The 20,034-nt window shown below is 37.9% G+C and overlaps 1 protein-coding gene across 1 annotated transcript in view; it reads left to right on the forward strand.

Moving 5' to 3' along the window:
• The window catches only part of ARHGEF38 (Rho guanine nucleotide exchange factor 38), a 125,655-nt gene that overhangs the window by 13,022 nt on the left and 92,599 nt on the right, over nucleotides 1–20,034 (forward strand). Inside the window, exon 2 of the mRNA XM_036911769.2 lies at nucleotides 16,345–16,529. Within this exon, the coding sequence (XP_036767664.2) occupies nucleotides 16,345–16,529 (185 nt within the window). The remainder of the gene's footprint in view (nucleotides 1–16,344; nucleotides 16,530–20,034) is intronic.

Consider the following 20,034-nt stretch of genomic DNA (forward strand, 5'->3'; position numbering starts at 1 on the left):
ATTTGATTTTTCATACATACAGGATAATCAACATATAACTAGTTAAAATTTTTTTCAATGAATCATTAATAAAATAAGATTTTGAATTGGCATAAGCATATCAGAAAAGTTCAAGTCTTGTATCTTTTTCACTATATCAACATATAAGTATGTACAAAGTCACAACAACAAAAATAACCAAACTAAACACTCAAAACACAATTTGATCTGATTTTTGAGATACCCTTCGCCATGTTTATATTTGTGTTCAAACTTCATGACTCTTCCTGGCATCTGATTACATCATGTGTAATGAAAGCTTGTTCATATACTCACTCCGTATACCATGTGCACATATGCTGCACATAGTATCGTAGACTCAGTATTCTATAAACACACACACAGGTGCATGGCTCTGTGTGTATTTTGTGTATGGTGTTTGGAACTTGCAGCCTGAAATACTTAATTAAGCTGAATGAAAAGAGTCTGTTTCCATTGGTTGTGAGGAAAGGTGACCCTGTTTCTCATTGGTGTAAAACATCTAAAAAATAGAGTGTGGTGTACTGGTGGATCTGAGCCAGTGTAAAGATATTGGCGATAAAAAAGGGGCCGGGGGTAAGCAGTCACACTCAGATAATTTGCCCACAAATTACCTTAAATTTATCTTTATCCTAAATTCATGCACATTGGCACACTGATACATATATTTTTTGAAGAAAACAAATATGGGATCAGTCCCCACTGCCATACCATGACTCAACAATAACCTTGTTAGTGAGGCCTTCTGTGACTTACATCTACACAACAGCCACCATGACCCACCAGCCACCGTCTTTCATAATGCCTATCTCTGTCTGACATGCTATATATATTGATTAGTTGACTTATTATTTCTCTTTCGTCACTAAAATTTAAGTTTCATTAAGAGCTGAGGTTTTTCTGTTAGTGCTGTATTGACAGCCTGTAGAACAGGATTTCTTAAGACTGGCATTATTGACATTCTGGGCTACATAATTCTGTGTTGTGGAGTGCTGCCCTGTGCATTGAAGGATATTAGCAACGTCCTTCACCTCTGCCCACTAGATGCTAGCTAGCAGTACCCTGCCCCCCAACTGTGGCAACCAAAAATGACCGCAGACATTGCCAAATATCCCAGGTGGGGACAGGGTAGAGGGACAAAATTGCTGGTTGAGGACCCCCGATTTAGAAAAATGCTTGGCACAATAAGCACTCAATAAATACTTGTTGAATGAATGAACAAATGGGTAAAATCATTATCTCTCATCCAGTCAAAATTTTGCATTCTCAACAATAGAACCATTGCAGCAGAAAAACTGAATACAGTAAGGACTATACCAAGTAAAGCTCCTTTTCTAGTCAGGGCTTAAAATTTGTCCGCTTTCACTCATCTCCTCCTGCTAAAGACTTTAAATAAAGACATTCCCAGAAAGTACCCATTTATTTAGCTCTTAAGTGTTTTGGCTGCACCAAGCTGCTCATTGCAGGAGCCCGTAAATTCCTACCAACGCCACGTAGTATTTTTCATGCCAGGTAAGCATTGTTGAATTCCTTTTTGAAATCCACTTCTTCACTTTCTGTAGCAATTAGCAGTCAGAGGAAATAAATTACATGCCCTTCAAATGAGCATAAGATATTTCCCTGCCCCAATGTTGAGCTTTCAGTTTCAGAGCAGTGACAGGTCTGCTCTTTCACATTTTCACATACTACTTCACTGGCTCCTCTCCAAGACCTGTCTGACATGCAATTATTTTCAACCTATTTCACAAAAGGCCTGTTCCATTCATCTTTCTGTGGGTCAGATTTCCATTGAAAATGATAAAAGATTTTACTGCGTGAAACTTAAGTCAGTCAGGTTCAATGCAATGCTAAGCCAAGGTTTTTCTGGGTTTATGAGGACAGAAAGGAAATACGGCACAGAAAAGAATGAAAGAACAATTCATATCGTATATGGTGGCTTGGTAGTGATCTACCTACCATATTCAACATAAAGCAATAAAACCCTCGACAGAATTATGGGTGGTGTTTACGCTATGTGGGTGGAAAAGGGACTGGACAGATGGGGTATGGAGTAGGGGATGGTCAAAGATCTGAACTTAATTTCTGACTCCATTACTTAAAGTAAGAGACTTACCCTCTTTAGAAGCTTCCTTTTTTTATAAAGTAAGATAAAACTGGGTAGACTTTATCACTTTATCTCATTATCCCCCATTGTTCCGTCTCTTTAAATGGCATCATTACCCAGTTGGCCGTCAGAAATCTATGAGCCATCTGTGACTGCCCTTCTCTGTTACCCTCTACATCAGTGGCTCACCAGGTCATGCTAATTTCATCTCTTAGATTCCTCTTGATCTATTCAGCTCTCTATAACCTCTTGGCAACTAGACTGAGCTCAACTGCCTCCATCCCTCCCTTCACGACTAGTCTGTCCAGGGCCACGTCTACTTCCCTGTCTCCCTGCCTTCAGGTTTGCTCTCCACCCTCTTTCCCCAAATCTGGTTCTACTGAGGCCCACGGGATCACTCGAAGAACACCTGATAGAGTCAGTCACCTGTTTAAAAATTACTCATTGGCTTCCCTTTGTTCCTAAAAATTCCAGATTCTTTAATGAGGCTTTCAAGCTCTGTCTCCTGATAATTTCCCTAGACTCCTCCCCTTGCCGCACGCTCTAACGTTCGGACTTCAGTGGCACCAAGCTTTTCCAGTCTTTTTCTCCTGCCGCACCCTTGGACGTGCCATTCCTTCCGTTCAGGACACTCATCTTGTTTAGCGCTCTCCCCGGCAGACTCCTCTCACGCACCACTTCTCCTCGGGCCTGACATCCGGCTCTGCAATGCTCCGTGGAGTCACAGTTTACTGTAAATATATTTGAGGGCCAGCTTTTCAATATTGACTGATATTTTAAATCACAAAGTGATTTGTTTGCAGAGTCTTTCTAGAATAACTTTCTCTTCAATTTTTTACAAATGCCTCATTCAACTCCTAATTCGGCAGCACTATTTTGGTAACTTGACTTTATCAAATTATTTCAAAGCATGAAAGTAGTTTTAGTAGAAACACGCACACTCTTTTACTCTCTTACTTCATCTATTTATGTAAGTTTAATTAATGTAACTGAAATAAGGAGTGCAACTGACATAATCAGGTTTGCTGTTGAACACAACGAATTCTTGGAACAAATAAAATTAATCATTAAGTGGTAAGTGCAGAGACATTGGTTGGTATGTTTTAGGGAGGGAATGCAAAGTATTGACTTATCCTTAGACTTAAATAACCTATCTTTATTTCTAGATTGTACATTTCCTGACAGAAAGAACTGTTATTCTATTCACTAATATATACTCAACATAAAGCATAGTACCAGCTCAAACTCAGTGCATACTTCTAAAAATTGGCATTAAATCAGATGCAAGGTTTCTTTAACTCTAAAAACTAGGAAATTCATAAAATTGCTAATACCTTCAAATTCTGATTTTTAAAATCCTTATTTAATTGGGACTGTCTCTGTGGTTGTGATGAAATTATGGATTAGTTTAGGGCTGGGTCTTGCACTTTATTTTTCTTGTGTTCTCCACAGTTAAGCAACCCAGCAGGTTGTTCAGTAATTGTTACATGGTGCATGTGTGGCTGCCTAGGCTGGTCGTGGGAGCCTGGGAGGAGTGTGAGGGGAGCGTTGTTAAGCACAGCATTAAGCACAACCTTAAGCCTGGTATATGAAAATAGCCCAAACTCTTCTTTGTTAAGAAATAAGTCAGATTTAAATATAATTAGGGAAATAAAATTCCATAATTATTTATTGGTAGTCATTGATAAATAACATTAGGTAGGGGCTTAAATCCAAATTAATAAGAACCCAGAATTTTGAAAGTAATAATGACCTGTGTACTTTAGCAGGACATATATGCTGTTTTAGTTTTCTTGACCTTTCAACTTTCTTGAGAAACACAGCATTTTCAGCGAACTTCTGAGCAACTTATTTGCATGGGTGATTTAACTTCAGTGTAAATGGGAGAGAATCAGACTTTTTAAAATTCAGAGGTGTATATTATGCCAAACAGCATGCAAAGGCTATAACCTCACTTCCTATGAATTCAGCCTGAGTAGTAAGACTGCATGTTAGGTCCGGTACTGAGCTGACTTTGCACAAGTCCTTGCTATTTTCTACAGCATGTCCAGAGCCAAGGAGGGCAAGTTCCCGAGGGATTCTCAATCTCTCCTCCCACCCGGGGAACATTTCCAAGGCAAAAACAGGAAAAGCAGATGCAGCATCAGAACGACATATAGAAATAGGGCAAGTAAATCATGGCCATAAAAATAATGACTGACATTTTTTGAGAGGTTTCTGTGTACCACACACTGAGTAGAGCAATTTCCATGCTTTATCTCAGTTCTCACAACCTCTTAGCAGTGAGCAGTGGTTAAAATGCAGGTTTCAGAGCCAGACTGGCTCAGGTTTGGCTCTGCTTACTGTGGTGTGACCTTGGGCCATAACCTCTGTGTGTTTCAGCTTCTGCATGTAAATAAAAGGGAATAAGAAATATGCCATACAGTGTTTTATAAGTATAGAAGAGCTAATAACAAGACAAGCTTAGTACACAGCCCAAAGGGAGCACACAAAACTGCTAGGCCTTATTATCATTACCATTGCTACAGTTCTTAATCTTCTTCTACAGATGAAGCGATGTAGTGAAGCCAAAGGAGTTGGCCAAGGTCACACAGCTAGTAGGTGGCAGAGTCAGAGCCCAACTATGTGTCTGCCTGTCTAGCACAAGTCCACTGCTTATAATACAGTGTACCCTGAAGACAGCAGAGACCGTCAGGTGGTGCAGGCACAGTGCCCAGGCTCCAGAACTAAGTACCTCTGGTCTGAATCCCAGTACTTCCACATACTCTGTGCATCACCAGATACATTTTATTTAGTTACGTTCACTGTATTTGGTTTCCTTTTCTTCAAAATTAGAGTAATAACCCATTTTTACAGCTCTGAGGAAGACAATAGATAATGTATATTTTTAAAGATGGGTATCTAATAGGTACTTGATAATGGCTTCTCTTATTATAGGCTGTCAATATATTGTGATCAGTTGCACTAACAGTGTATAATGCTTTAGTATCAAAAGCAATTTTTAAGAATATATTCTTCTATAAAGAAAACACGGTATGTACATACAACAGAACATTACTCATCATTAAAATGGCAGGCAATTCTAAAGTACTATAACACAGATAAAATCTGAAGACATTCTGCTAAGTGAAATAACTCATACACACAAGGACAAATATTCTATGATTCCACTTATATGAGGTATCCAGGGTAGCCAAATTCATAGACACAGAAAGCAGAATGGTGGTTACTGGGGGATGGGGGAGGAGGAAATAGGGAGTTATTGTTTACTGGGTGTGCAGTTTTAGTTCAGGAAGATAAAAAAGTTCTGGAGATGGATGGTGGTGAGGGTTGCACAGCAGTGTGAATGTGCTTAATGCTACTGAGACATACACTTAAAAATAGTTAACACAGTGTTATGTACATTTTACCACAAAATATACCTGCTCAAAGAAAAAAAAACAGGGAAAAAAGACTAAATCTTCCTATAAGAGGAAAACACTATTATTTAAATAAGAATGACAGTCTTATGGGCAGCTCCCACTTTTTTAGTAATATTTTTGATGTTTTATGTTGAATTCCACCAGAAGTCTCTTTAGTCTTTATAAGAACAAGAGTGTATGCATGACTGTTCTTATCCACAACATATGTTCCTATTTGAATTGGCAGGTGAGTATTAATCAAGGTAGCTATCATTCCAACAATACTGTCAGAGGAGAAATAATATTATTGTGACACCAAGAGAATATTATACACATTACCTTGAAATAACACTTTTGCCAGGAAATTTGATGCAGCGTGCGTGTGCTGCATGATAGAAGGAAGGCAAGCTAAAGCGCATCAGTCAAGTGCGCTGCTCATGATATACAGCCCGACGGCCTATGGGATGCAAGGGTATAATTAACTATGAAGGTCATTCTGTCACCAGTACAGTGTTTCCAACAAAGATGTATTCAGTTATGCTGTTTACTCTATTTATACTTCAGTTCCTCATTTTTATAAGCTCTCCTTTCTATGTGATTTTTGAAACCCCATAAGGTCTTTTTTTTTTTTTTAAAGAAGCAAAGGTCCATTTTCTTTAAATTGCCTTGCACTCCAAACCCAAATTAAAACCATTTTGAATTTTAAAACATGACTTGGTTCTGACATTGAAACTTTTTCCTATTTTTATTTCAATTACCATAATAAATGTTAAATTTTGGAGGAAAATTTTTAATGCACCCAGAAGGCCTGTTCTATTTGCATCTGTTTCACAGTCTCACTACATTCATACATACTGAAGTTCTTTGTAATCTCTTGCATTAGTTCTGCCTCAATAAAACACCAGCTCTAATTAGTCACCTTCATCTCCCTCCCTTGGGTTACATGAGACCCTCCTGGAGAAAGGAGGGATCTGTTTGTCTCAGATCTTTGCTCTCCTGCAAGTGCTTGTTTTTTTCTCTAGGCACAATAGTGAATATTGCCCCTCCCTGGTCTCTCCAGAGAGCACTTAAGCCTCAAAGTACTGATTCTTCTAAACTTTCAAGCAGGATCCTGTTAATTTTTGAAGATTTTCATCAGGATATGGGAGAGAGGGACTCTCTACAACTGTTTCTTATATATCTTGTCTTCTGCTTTCCTGAGATGTTTGGATATTGTTTTCATATAAATGGAATTCTTACTAAGGTAATACTTTTCAGAGAGATTACAAGGGTGACTACTTTTCAAGTTCTCCTGTCTTTATCCTAAAATACAAATAACAAGGAGGTCTAGATCAAAATATTTGCCTCTCAAAATTCTTTACACATTATTCCAGTGTCTTCTAGAATCCAGTCACACATAAGAAATCTAAATCATGTCCTAGTCTCACCCCAATATTTTCTTTCAGGAAGCTTCTAACTAAAATAAAAATCTCTCTTTATCCTTGGAATTTATAAATTTCTTCAGAATATGTTTAGGTGTACTCCCTAGGTGAAAGGTAATTAAGTATTTCAGGATAGAAAGACTAGAAAATTTTGTCAGTCTCATTGATTATAGCTTTGCATTTACTTATTTCTCTCCACCTATTCAGGTTTCCTTTCTGGGTTAATCTTCCATGTGATTTACTTCCCTCTTCATTTCCATCCTGTTCCTTTTTGCATTTCAATCTTCCGTTTGGGATCATTTGACCTCTGAGTAAAGTATATCCTTTAGAATTACTTTTGATGAGGATCTTTTGGGGTAAGCTGAGATTTTTGTTTTTCTAAAATGTGGGGGTTTTTTAGCATCATTTTTTAGAAAGTTTGGCTGGGCATACAATGCAAAGATGGCTATTTTCTCTCAGCTCTGAGGGTATTCATCTACTATCTTCTGGCTTCCATCAGTGCTGTGAAGGCAGCCATGAGTCTAATTATTATCCCTTCGTAGGTGATTTGTCTTTTCTTACTGTTTGCTTTTAAGATCTTCTATTTATTCTTATTGTGTTGAAGTTTCAAAATAATATGTGTAGATGTGATTTTCTAATTTTATCTACTTTGTTTGGACTTCATTGTAATTTCTGATTCTGAAGATTAGTGTCTTTCAAAAATTCTGAAAAGTCCCCAGCAACTGGTACTTCAAATATTGCCCATCCCTAACATTCTGTGTTGTACCCTGTGGAACTCTAATTAAGCATTTGTTAGATTTTCTCATTCAATTATCAATATCCCCTAACCTATGTTACATATTTTATATCTCTTTGCCTCTCTCTGTTGCATTTGATATGATTTCTTTGGCTCAATTCCTTAATTCAGCTTCGTATAATTTACTATTTTCCCTTTCATTGAGGTTTTTTTTATTCCAATGAATTTTAAATTTTGAATTATTATGACCTCTATTTTCCAAAGATGTATTTTATTTTTTCAAAATCTACTTGGTCCTTTTTATAGCCTTTTGTTTCTTGCCTATAATTTCAAGCCACTCTTGGTTTCTTTAGTGAAACACACTTTTAAAAATATCTCTAGTGTTCTGGTGTCTTAAACTTTGTGGATATAATTGTGCTACTTTTTTTTCCTGTGTCTGACTCATAGTATCTTGTTTCCTTGTGTGCTTTAGGATTTTTTTTGTGGTCTCACTTTCTGGCAATCTGTGGGAATTATTTGAGCCTGAATTGAAGTTCTATTCAATTTCATTAAATTTTGTTCTCAATTTCTTTTCTCCTATTTTCTTTTGGTTTATTGTATTTTCTTTAAAAAAAAAGACTTCTGTAGTTAGATTTTAAATCATTACTTTTCAGTCTTGCTGCTTTTCTTATGTATGAACTTAAGGCCATACATTTTCTATAAGCAATGCTTTAGCTACATTCCACAGGCATGTACTATTTTCTTATCTTTCAGAATAAATATCTTCTCTTTGCTTTTGCAATTGCTTCTATGGTCCATTAGTTATTTATTTTTTCTTTTATTCTAAAATAAATGAGCCTTTAAGTTTTATTCTTATTTATTTCAAACTTAACTGAATTGTAGTTGTGGTTCTTATGTACTGGTTCTATGATGTTTTATGGCCTAGAATATGGCATATTATCATAAAGATCACATGTATACTTAAAAAGAATGTGAAATCTCTAATTACTGAGAACAAATGTTTCTCTGCTAACTGGCCTGTTACTGAGTTGTGTGTAATGCCATTATTATGAATGATTTGTCAAATTCTGCTTATAACTCTTTCACTCTCTGTATCACCAGTTTTGAAAGCATGTTACTCAGTACACAAAATTAAAACTTTCATATTTTTCTGATGAACATTTTATTATATAATACCCATTTTTATTTTACCTTTAAATTTATTTTGTCTAATATAACAATAGTTTCACCGTCTTCTTTTTTCATTAGTATTTGCTCAGTACGTTTTTTGCTTTTTATTTTCAAACTTTCTATGTACTTATGTTCTCTCTCTTATAAAACAGCACATAGCTGTTTTCCTTTTTAACCCAATTCAGTGATCTGGTCATTTATTATGACCACTCATACATTTGAATCTCCACTTTGTATTTGTTCTCTGTTTTCTGTTTTCCTCTATTAAACTGCTTTTTAAAATTTCCTCATCACATATTTTTCTTTTACTGGTTTTGAAAATTTATATATTATTTCTTTTATTTTAATGACCGCTTTGTGATTTTAATGTACATTCTTTATTGAAACTATTTGTGATTTAATGTACATTCTTATTTGAATGTACATTCTTTATTGAAACTATTTGTGATTTAATGTACATTCTTAATTGAAACACATCACAAACTTGTGAGTGCCTTTACCTTTTCTGTAACACTACAAAGATGTTCAAATGCTTAAAATAGTTATGAGGTGCCACAATCTATGCCAAGCACTGCTCTAATCTGCTCATCTCCTCTCCTCCAGCCTCGCCCTGTCCGTCCCACCTCAGCCACAGTGGCCTCCTTCCTGATCCTTGAACAGGCCGTGCCAAGTTTTCACCTTAAAGCTTTCCACTGGCTGGTTGCTTTGCTGAAAACCACGTACCCTGGGTGTCTGCATGACTCTCTCACCTTCCAAGCCTGTGCTTGGTTTGAGACTTTCCCTGCTACCTTATTTAAAACTGCACAGCTTTTGAGAACTTCCTAGAGGCCTTCATTGCTTTACTTTTCTCCATACCTCTTATCACTTTAAATAACGTTTAAATTTTTTCCCGGTTTTTTAAAAATTCCGTGAGGAAAGATATTTGTTTTTTCTGCTATTTGTGTTTTTTAAACTAAGGTATCTCCAGCTCCTCTGCACTTTAAGGGCAAAGTAGGCCCTTAATAATCATTTGCTAAATGATCAATGAGTCCAGGCCCTAAACCCCTATGAAAGACAATCAGTGACCCTGAATTATTAGGGACCCCCCTCTTTTTGTTATACCACCACACAGAGCCATGGCTGAGACAGATCATTTTACTAATCTCTCTCTCTCTTTAGATCATTATTTGTACTAGTTCACCGTTTCCTGAATGCATTTCATTTCTGCTCCTGCTTTATGCTACTTACCTACTCAGGTTTTGAGACTTCGCCCAGATCCCATGGCCACCACATCTCGACTCCTCATTGCAGACAAAGTCCTCCTCCTCCTAGTCCACCAGAGTCCACAGGGACCCCCAGGATACTTGGTGGTTTCAGCCTCCCTTCATTCCCTGGCCTGTGCTTAAAATTTGCGCCAGCCCTCAGAGGATTTCTTACACATTTTTGAAGGCTCATTCATTCATATAAAACATTTCTTTAAAAGTTTCATCTTGTGTTTTTGAATGTCTCTGAATCTCTACCAGGTAAGTTGAGATCCCTTCTCCATGATTTGTGAAATACGCCTGGGTGGCCTGCCTTCCTCCTGTCGGTGTTTCTCCTCTTCACTGTTGCCCCTGCTGCCACCCTCAGAGCCCCTGCCACACCACGTGGGAACTCCCCCTGCACGTGCTGTGTGTCTGCTTTTGGAAACTATTAAACAAAATTCAAGACAATAATGCACCAGACCAGAAGGACCATCTGGTTTATTTTTAAAGTTTATCTTATTGAAAACTTCTGCCTAATCTGACACCTAACTTCCAAGTGTGATTTTTCTGGCCTGTACTGTAAACCAAACACTGAAAAAAGGCAAAAGTCTGTATTGAAAGAAAACATCCAACTGACAATCTGATGTTTATTTCTCAGGCTGTTGTAGCATAGACAATCTAGGACTAGTAGCTGGGGAAGAGAAGGTGAAGAACACTGAAAGGTGGGAGGGATCCTACAAGCAGTGGTTCAACGCTCTTAAGAACAGCAATCTAAACAAGTCTCCTTGCCATGTAAGGTAGCATTCACAGGTTTTGAGGATTAGAATGTGGACATCCTTGGGAGGCCATTTTTTCTGCCTACTACAGTGGGTAAGAATCTAAATGATAGAAACCAGAAGAAAGCATATCAGTAGTGGAAATGTAAGTAAGTCAAGACCACTAATGTCCGGAGATATTTTCCAAAGTGCAGAAGTCTCTTCAAGCAGAATTACGGTAGATTAGCAGAAATCCCCGAGTCAGACAAATGCCTGAGACTCAGGGATGTGGGTGGGATTTGGCATCAGTAGAATATCCTTAGCTTAACGGCCACTCATAGTCTTTCAGACAACATCCTCAAATGCACCTGTGCTTCCCCTCTCTGGAATGGCAGAGAGCTCTTCACAGAAGAGGGAGGCTTGAGGTGCCTGTCTTATTTCCTGCTAGAGCTTCTCTTGGCCTTCTCTTAAAGGATGGAAGTAATTGGCATTTTCTATCTAACTGTGGGATTCCAACAGAATATCATTTTTAGGTGTTTTCTTCCATCCCTCCTTGTAGATTGGCTAACTGTGGTCTGAATTCACATCTCATTTAAATGATTTTGCTGAAAGTGGCAAGAAATAATTTGTCTATACCAAGATTTTGATTTTTTCTATCATTTCCCCTAATTATATGCCTTGGTATACAGAAATATAGATTTCCCACTTTGCCACTGGATAGTAACGGCCACCAACTCTCCAGACTACAAAGTCCTTCAGATAGCCTTCCTCCCCTACTAGGCCATTTTCACGTTTTAGGCTACATTACTTACAACCCTTGCATTTCCACATACCAAAATCCCCATCAGATAGGAATGCATTTTCCTAAGAGCAACATAAAAATGTGACTTAACACACAGAAATTCACATATCTCACGTAAGAAGCCTCATCCTGCTGCTCACTTAACTCAGGCTTTTTATATCTTTCCATACTGCTATCCATTGTGTGTGGGTCTTAATCCCCATTACTATTACTATAGTCCCAGTAAGGCCACTGCAGCTCCAGGCCTCACATCCACATTCCAGGTAGGAAAAGAAGGCAAGAACCATGAGGAGCAGAAGATGGAAGAAGGAGCATCCCAACCAAGGTTTCCTTCTTACAAACTCCTGGAAGCCCCTCTCAGAGATCTCTGCTTCCATCTTACTGGCCATAGTGAGCTATAGGTTGAAAAGGAATTTAAGAAGTAAGCATGGTTTATTTTATGAAAGACAAAGGGGAGAATAGACACTGGACAAATAGCAGTGTCTGACAACTACACAGCTATTATAAAGAATAAAGATATATGTGTATATGTACTTACAAAAATGTTGCCTACTCCATACTGTTAAAACTGAAAAAGCAAGTTGCAGAAGAATATATATCTATATGAGGCTATTGCTTTAAAAAAATAATAAAATTAACTGCTATTTGCATGTTTGTATGTGCCTGGAAATATTTTGGGAAGGTTATATGCTAAACTGGAATATAGCCCATAGTACAGTGGAAATTATGTTACAGCTAATAAACAGGGATTATAGCTAATAATAATAATAATAAACATTTGTACATTATCTACAACGATGCCAGGCACTGTCATGTTTAACACACATTGACTCATTTTATCTTCACAATCACTTTATAAGGTTTTGCTTTTAAAGGTTATAAGGTAAAAGTAAATCACTTATGAAGGCTAAAAGGTTATACAATGAAACCTTTAAAGGTTTTACTAATGTTATTCTTTATCTACAGATGAGGAAGTTGATGAGTGGAGAGTTAAATAACTTGCCCATGGTTACAGGTCTAATAAATGTTAGAGATGGAGTTTGAACCCAGGAAGTCTGATCCAAAGTCTAGGCACTTAGCCCCTACAATGCAATATATATTGTTTTATAATTTGAAAAAATAAAACAATTCCATCTCCTTAAAATCTTCCCCCAAACAGTGGCAGCAGTAGGTACAATACAAAGCAGGAAAGTGTAGACCAACTCTAAGCAAAACCTGGCTAGATGAACATTGTCTTCAGTGCTCCCCAACAGCACCCTAACTTTGGGTACTTTTTCATCTTTCTACAAGGCCAGGGTTCTCCCCCATATACCCAACCCAGAAGGCTGCTCAGGATTCTGAACCCCAACTCACGTCTGACTTCTCTGCCAGAGCAGAGCCCCCTATTTTTTTGCCTCTACCTCTCCCAACTGAACAAAGCTGTCCATCCACTTCAGTCATACATTTTTCTTGACATGATGATAACTATAAAATAACAGGATAACTGTGGTGGGAAAGTTCCAGAGTATAGAGCAGGGAATCCTATCATTTCCATGTCTAAGGAAATAATTAGCATTTATGTTGTTTTAAATATCCTAAGAAGCTTCCCCATCCTGCTGCTCACTTAACTCAGTCTTCATGATAACATTGCGGTGGTTTTCATTCCTGTTTTCCAGATGCTCTGTGAGGGTAACAAGCTCATCCACCACATTCTCTGCTAAGAGTGGCAGAGCTGATCTCAAGTCTGATGATCCTTTCCCAAACCACAGCACAACCCCACGTTTAGATAAACTTTCTTGGCCAGGAATTTCCACATAAGTTACCAGTGAAATCTGTGGGTAGAATGGTGAAATTTCACCATCACTGATGGAAAGATGGAGCTTGAGGGTGTAACAAAACAGAGGATGGGTAAGAGGGGGTCAGTTACATGGTGCTGTTCTCATACACAGGGACATATTTTGGTTCTGACAATCCAAATGTCCTCTTAGTCTCAGTTTCACTTTGGTTTTGACAGGCTCAGTTTATGCTAACTACTGGAAAATATCCATTCCTAAAGCTCTATTTTTCCTTTCCTAAACCCTTAGCTCCTCTTTTGCATATGTAAAAACATAGCATGACTAAAAGATAAATGTTTTAAAGGTAGAGAAGAACCTTATAAAAACAAAACTTGCACCCACAATGCATTGCTGGAGTTAGTTCGTTATAGAAATGCAAACATAGAAAATGTTTACAGACCTGACCACAAATGATGCAAGTCAAGTCTTTGTTCCTGCAATAAACCTGAGTCAAAAAAGCAAACAAGGCTGTCTCATAAGGTTGCTCAATGCCAAGTTATCTGAGCAGGTTTTTATACTTCAAGGGAGAATTTTCTGAAATTGAATATCTTGACTGACATTTTATTTCCACCACTGCGACCTCCTAACTTGGTTCTCAACAAGCTGTTAAGCAGTATTAGAAAATCTAAGCAATTTTTAATTGATAAAATCTGAGGTACATTTAAAGTGGAGCAACTGGCACATCTGTGAATAAGTTAAATTGATAGAGTAATTGAGTCCTGAGCTATTGATAGAGTAAAAGGACCCTGAGAATGAATTTTACAGATATTTCTTTGCCAAAGTCCAGGAAAGACTCTATTCTCCTTGCTAGAGCCCCAAGATAATTGATATATTGTTTTTATAAAGCACAAGAAGTTTAGAACTTGGAAGAGCAAACATTGATCACAACCATTTTCAACAGTCTGTCTCTTATTTTCAAGGTAATATTAAATAATAATTGGATACCACCCACACTGGTTTGCAGCTCTCTGCTTGTGAGGTTTCTTTCTGTGCACTATTTCATACATCCCAGGAGAAAAGCACACCTGTCGTTCCCCATCTGCCTTCTGTCTTGCAACCTCCTCCCTTTTAGAAGGAGCAGCCAGAAGGAGCCTCACAGAGGCCAGGCTGAGTGCACAGCCTGCTCGCTGCTCACTGCGCCTCTCACAGCTGACCAGCCTTCCTCTCTTTTATATCCAAAACAATTCATAGTAATGAGACCTGACTGTAACTTTTCCCATCAAATTTGGGATACTGAGAAGCATGCTTTTCTACTCTCTAGTAAAAATATTACAAATTAGCAAGCATCCAAAATCTCTCATAACATTGCTCAAGCTGTGAAGGCTGCAGAACACCTCACTCTCCCTCCTTGTACAGCTTCTCTCTTCTTAGGTAACTTACGTAGATTATTTCTTTGGCTCACGCCTGGTAAAACCATGTGCTCTTAGAAGCCATTGGTCAAATGGTCGCATTCCTTCTTCCCTGATGAAGGAAGAATAATTACTGGGAAAATGGTCCAGAAGTGTACTCACCTGCAAGTCAGGATCATCCATAGACCAATTTAGCTCACCTTCTGAAACAACGCTGGGTTGATCTGCAGAGCATCTTTCCACAGATGTTTGATTATGTGGCCTCTACCAGAACTCCTGAAATTAGCATGCCAGAGAGAGAGGACTGCTCACTATTTTTGAAGTGTCTCTTCACATTCTTAGAGCAGTGTTTTTATGTTGAAACATTAACTCCTCTAGTATAATGTTTTTCCAGTTGTCTCAGCTTTATTTCTGGACTCAACCAAAAACATTCTCTCTTTACTTGTGTTTCCACATACTGTGACATGTACACATTTTTCCTGTACAGACTCTTTATTCTCAAGAACTGGTGTCAGCATTGAAAATGTCTCACATATCAGTTACTAGAATCATATTAACTTTAAAGGAAATAAAATTACTTCTACAACCATAGAGATGAAAATGAAAATTAAGTTTGTGATGACTTTAAGTTTAAACCTAATTTATTTACGCACACACACAGACTCACACTGCCCTACTATCACTGCTCTGATTTCGTGTACCTACTGTGATCTAGTTTGTGTCTTCCAAAATTTTACATTGCCATGGGAATCTCATCCCTGAAGATACTTAACTGCTTTTTACATTATACTTCGTATAAAACCTTAGCTTCCTATGAGGCTCCCCATTCACCTCAGCATCTCCTCAGCACTGTGATTTTTTAAATTAAAAATTCCCATTTGGCATTCAAGACTTTTGAAATAACAAGATATGCATGGTACTGAAGATGAGCCATGAAAAATCTTAGCTGAAACTTATTTTATCCACCACTGCCTCATTCCTCATGGATTCTGATTATGAATTGAAAGAAAAGTCCCAATCATGTGCAATTGTTTTCCATTTAATTGAAGTATGCATATAACCCACTGAGACTGAGAGGCAATTATTTTTAATAATGGAGACAAACAAAATTGGAAGGTGTTCTACTTGGTAATTAAAAATCTTCCCTTGAGTAAAAAGCAAATGTGTCCAGAAGTTCTGAACTGTTTTTTCTATGTTTAACCTCCAGCATAAAGAACAGGTTTACAGCCTAATACAGTAAATATTAAGTTTATAGCCTAATAATATAAAATATCCCTAATATAGCAATGGAATATTTTAAAGACCGGCCATGACAGTCAAGTATCATTTTAATGATTTGTTAGAAGTATCCATTCTCACACCCCTTCTCATTCATAATTTTATAGGATTCCAACTTTAGGGGGAACCACCATACATCACTTCCTATGAACACACAGCAAAGACTCTCTAAGCCTTTTCCTTGCTGAAAATAATCCTGTAGTGGCACCATTTGTAATGAAGGAACAAGAAACCTTAGACAATACTTCACATGTACATGTTTTCCTTCAACAGAAAAGATGACTCCACAGGCCGGGGGTTCTGCAGCTGAGACAACTCAGGAGGAGGAGCATCAGATGCAGAGAATGATGGCAAAGCGTTTGAGAATCATCAAGGAGCTGATACAGACAGAAAATGACTATCTCAATGATCTAGAGCTGTGCATTAGGGAAGTGGTGCAGCCCTTGAGAAATAAACAGGTAAATGCAACTCTGAGGGTTCTCCCCACCCCCATCCTAAGCAGGATCACCAGCACCATGAAATCGGATCCCCAGGTGTACCAGTGCAGCATCACTGCAGTGAGTGGGAAGGGATGTGCCTTCTTCCCTGAGCCCCTGGGTTTGGTTTGGCAGAAGGCACTATCATATTCATGCTTCTTGTGTCAGCAGAAGGACACCTGGAGTCCCTCCATTTGGCCAAGGAAGCTGCATTTGAAAATATTGGGAAAAGGATGTTCACAGTGCTTGCCATTTTGAAATGTCTATATACTCTTTCTTGGATTCCTATGGAACGAGTAACAGATGTGAGCAACAGGTTCTCAGCAGTTTAGGGACAAAGCACTTAATTTGAATTAAAGATGATCAAGGATGCAGTGGAAAAAAAAAACAATGTAGGGTTCCCTCCTGAGAGCTCAATTAAACTTATGACTATTTAGCTAAGTAAAATTCAACATAGAAATTAACCTGAAATGTAAGGTACTTACAAGTTAATCATTTTCCTTGTTTTAATCAGTCTTTTCAGGGTATTTCTTATGGTGAATTAGAATACAGATACAAGGATGTTTGATTCATATATATGTATATATATACACACACATGTGGTTGTTTTCATTCATTCAACATATTTATTAAGTGCCTGGTACATAGTTGGCACTGTTCCCAGCACAGAGGTTACAGTTCAGTACAAAACAAAGCCCTACCCTTGTGGGTTTTCTTTCTAGTGGGAGAGGGAAGAGCCAGACAATAAACAATAAATTTTTAAAAATGAAAATATATTAGATGTTCAGTACAGCAGAGAAAACTAAAGCAGGGACGAGGGATGGAGCACGGGCATGGAGTGGTGGTGTCTCTTGTCCGTAGAGTGAAGTGCAGGCCTTTTTAATGGGGGACTTTTAGAGTGAGAACTGAAAGAGGGAAAAGTTGTTCAGGCAGAAATCCTGAATGTACTCTGATCATGACGGTGATAAGTAGGCCTCATATACAATTCAAACAATATACAAAAAAAAAAAAACCCCAAAACACTAGAAAGTCAAAACGTTGAGAAATTCCACTATGCAAAGATAATCACCATTCACGTGGTTGGGAACATCTTTTCAGACATCAATTGCACACTTAAATACATACACACACACACACACACACACACACACACACACAAACACACAGGTATTTTTACATAAGTGTAACTAAAACTATAGGTGCTATGTTGTAACACACTCGTTTCTTTCAATGATCTCTTGGGTGTTTCTTTTCGTGACTACTAACACTTGTAGATGTTTTTCTATTCCTCACTTATGATTTGGATGTTGTTACCTTTTCTCCTCAGAACACATTCCTGGATGTGGAAATGCTAGGTCAGAGGAAATGCATATTTAGAATTTTGATAAAAATTGCCAGCTGACAACCAAAAAGCCGATACTGTCCTGATTTTCATTCCCGCCACCAGCACATGGGAGGGCTGAGCCTTGCTGATTCCAGACACAACAATGAACACCAGGGGCCTGTGATCCTTTCTGACAAATACCTTTTTATAAATTCATTAGCCATTTCTATTCTTTTTAATCCCTATTCATATTCCTGTCTTTTGCCCATTTAAAAGAATTATGGTTTGTCTTGTTCTTATTATTTTATAAAACCTTTTTTGTATTAGGGATATTGTTTTTCCATTTCACTTGTGGCAACTAATTTTCTGCTTCCATTGCCTTCTAACCTTGTTTAAAATAGAAAAGTTTAAACTTTGTTTAAGGTTTATTCATTTGTTTTTGTCACAGTTCAGTGATGAAATACATCCAACTTTATGGATTCTGGGCTTAGCATCTTAATATGTACCCCTTAATATAAAATGTTGCTAGCCAGTTGTCCCAACATCAATTAATAAATATTTCCCCCAGTACTTTCAACATTCAGAAGCAAAGTTTCTATTTCTTAACACAAGACACTTCTCAGAAATACTAGAAAAGTATCTCGCCTACAAGTTAGGGAAAACCAGTGTAGATCAAGGTAACTTTGATATAAACATTGTGTTTTGGTTTAAGACAATGTGTAAAGAAAAATGGCAAAGCAGGCTTGGAATTTTTTCTTCATAGGAAATCATCTTTAGTTTAATCCCCTTGTGACTTTTTGTTAGGCACTTACTATTTGTCAGGTCCTGTTCCAAACACTTCATTTATATTTTCATTTAGTTTCACTCAGCTCAAGTTAGAAGGCAACTGTCAAATTTCTTAATTTGGAAATTCCTTATTAATTCTTTAAGAATAGTAATAACATTCATAGTCATGATAAAAATTCGTTATCTAGTTCCATTGCTAAGTACATAAAAATATTTTTGGTGTTTTCTCTCATTTAATGTAAACTAGCTGCATCTGATGCCACCTCTCTTCTGGAAGATATTAATGCCTATTAATATAATGTTCATATACATACTTATTAAAATATTGACTTCCAATGCACAGGGCATCAGATTCTATCACTACCTACCCTCCCTATGGTGCAGTCCTACCAGTCCCTCCTATTTTTGGGGACCTTTAGAACCTAGTCCATTGTCTCCATCTCTTCTCTCTGTCTCTCTGACATGAATTTTAGGTGATTTCAATTCAGGCAAATAATCTGTGTAACTTCTAGGCTTCTCACTCAGCTCCTAGTCTTGCTCATATTCAGCGATCTTGCCTCCAACGCCATCTCACCCACTCACTCTAGGGCCATTTTTTAGAACTGCCATTACCAATAACTTCACCTCCTCAGAATCAGAATTTCAGGTTTCCTGTTCTCTAAAACGTTTCTTTTATGGTGACATGTAGTTTATTTGGCATGTCTAAGCCCCGTGCCCTCCCTTTCAGCCCCCTCCCTCTGGCTTCCCCTAGTCAACAATTTTTTGCCACCACCAGGACCTCCTAGATATTGACCTCACAAACTTCTCACTGTTTGTCAAGCCTACACCTGAGTTAATTCCCATGGATCCTTTATGAAAATCACTCCTGGCAAATGAACCCAATTCCCTTTTCTCTCTCTTTGCATTTGCTTTCTAAAACAAAATTCTACCCTTGATGAAAATCAGTTTTCTGCTTACTTTAGACCTTTATCTATGCCACGGAACCAACTTCTAATATTTATGACCATTTTCTTCAAGGGGCGCTCCCAGTTATATCTCTGAAGGGACTCTCACATCTCCTTTCCCCTCACACTTCAAACGCTCCCTCCTCTCCTGGCTTACAGCCTGACGTCCTTTTCCATCATTCCACTGAGAAAACAGACACAGTGAGAAGACACACACACTCAACAGCAAATCTTACCACCTGTCTGCATCTCTACCCAATAACCCGGCTAACGGCTCCTGCTTCTGATTCAGGATAACCTCTCCACCGCTGCAGAGAGCTCTATCCCCTCTGGCTTGCTCATGGTATTTCATTCCTGCCAGGGTCCTTTCTTGCTCCTGTGTAACTGATTTTACCCTCCCTATTGGATCTTTCTCATCACCATTATCTGCTAT

Source organism: Manis pentadactyla, chromosome 5, assembly GCF_030020395.1.
Source record: "Manis pentadactyla isolate mManPen7 chromosome 5, mManPen7.hap1, whole genome shotgun sequence".
Taxonomy (NCBI): domain Eukaryota; kingdom Metazoa; phylum Chordata; class Mammalia; order Pholidota; family Manidae; genus Manis; species Manis pentadactyla.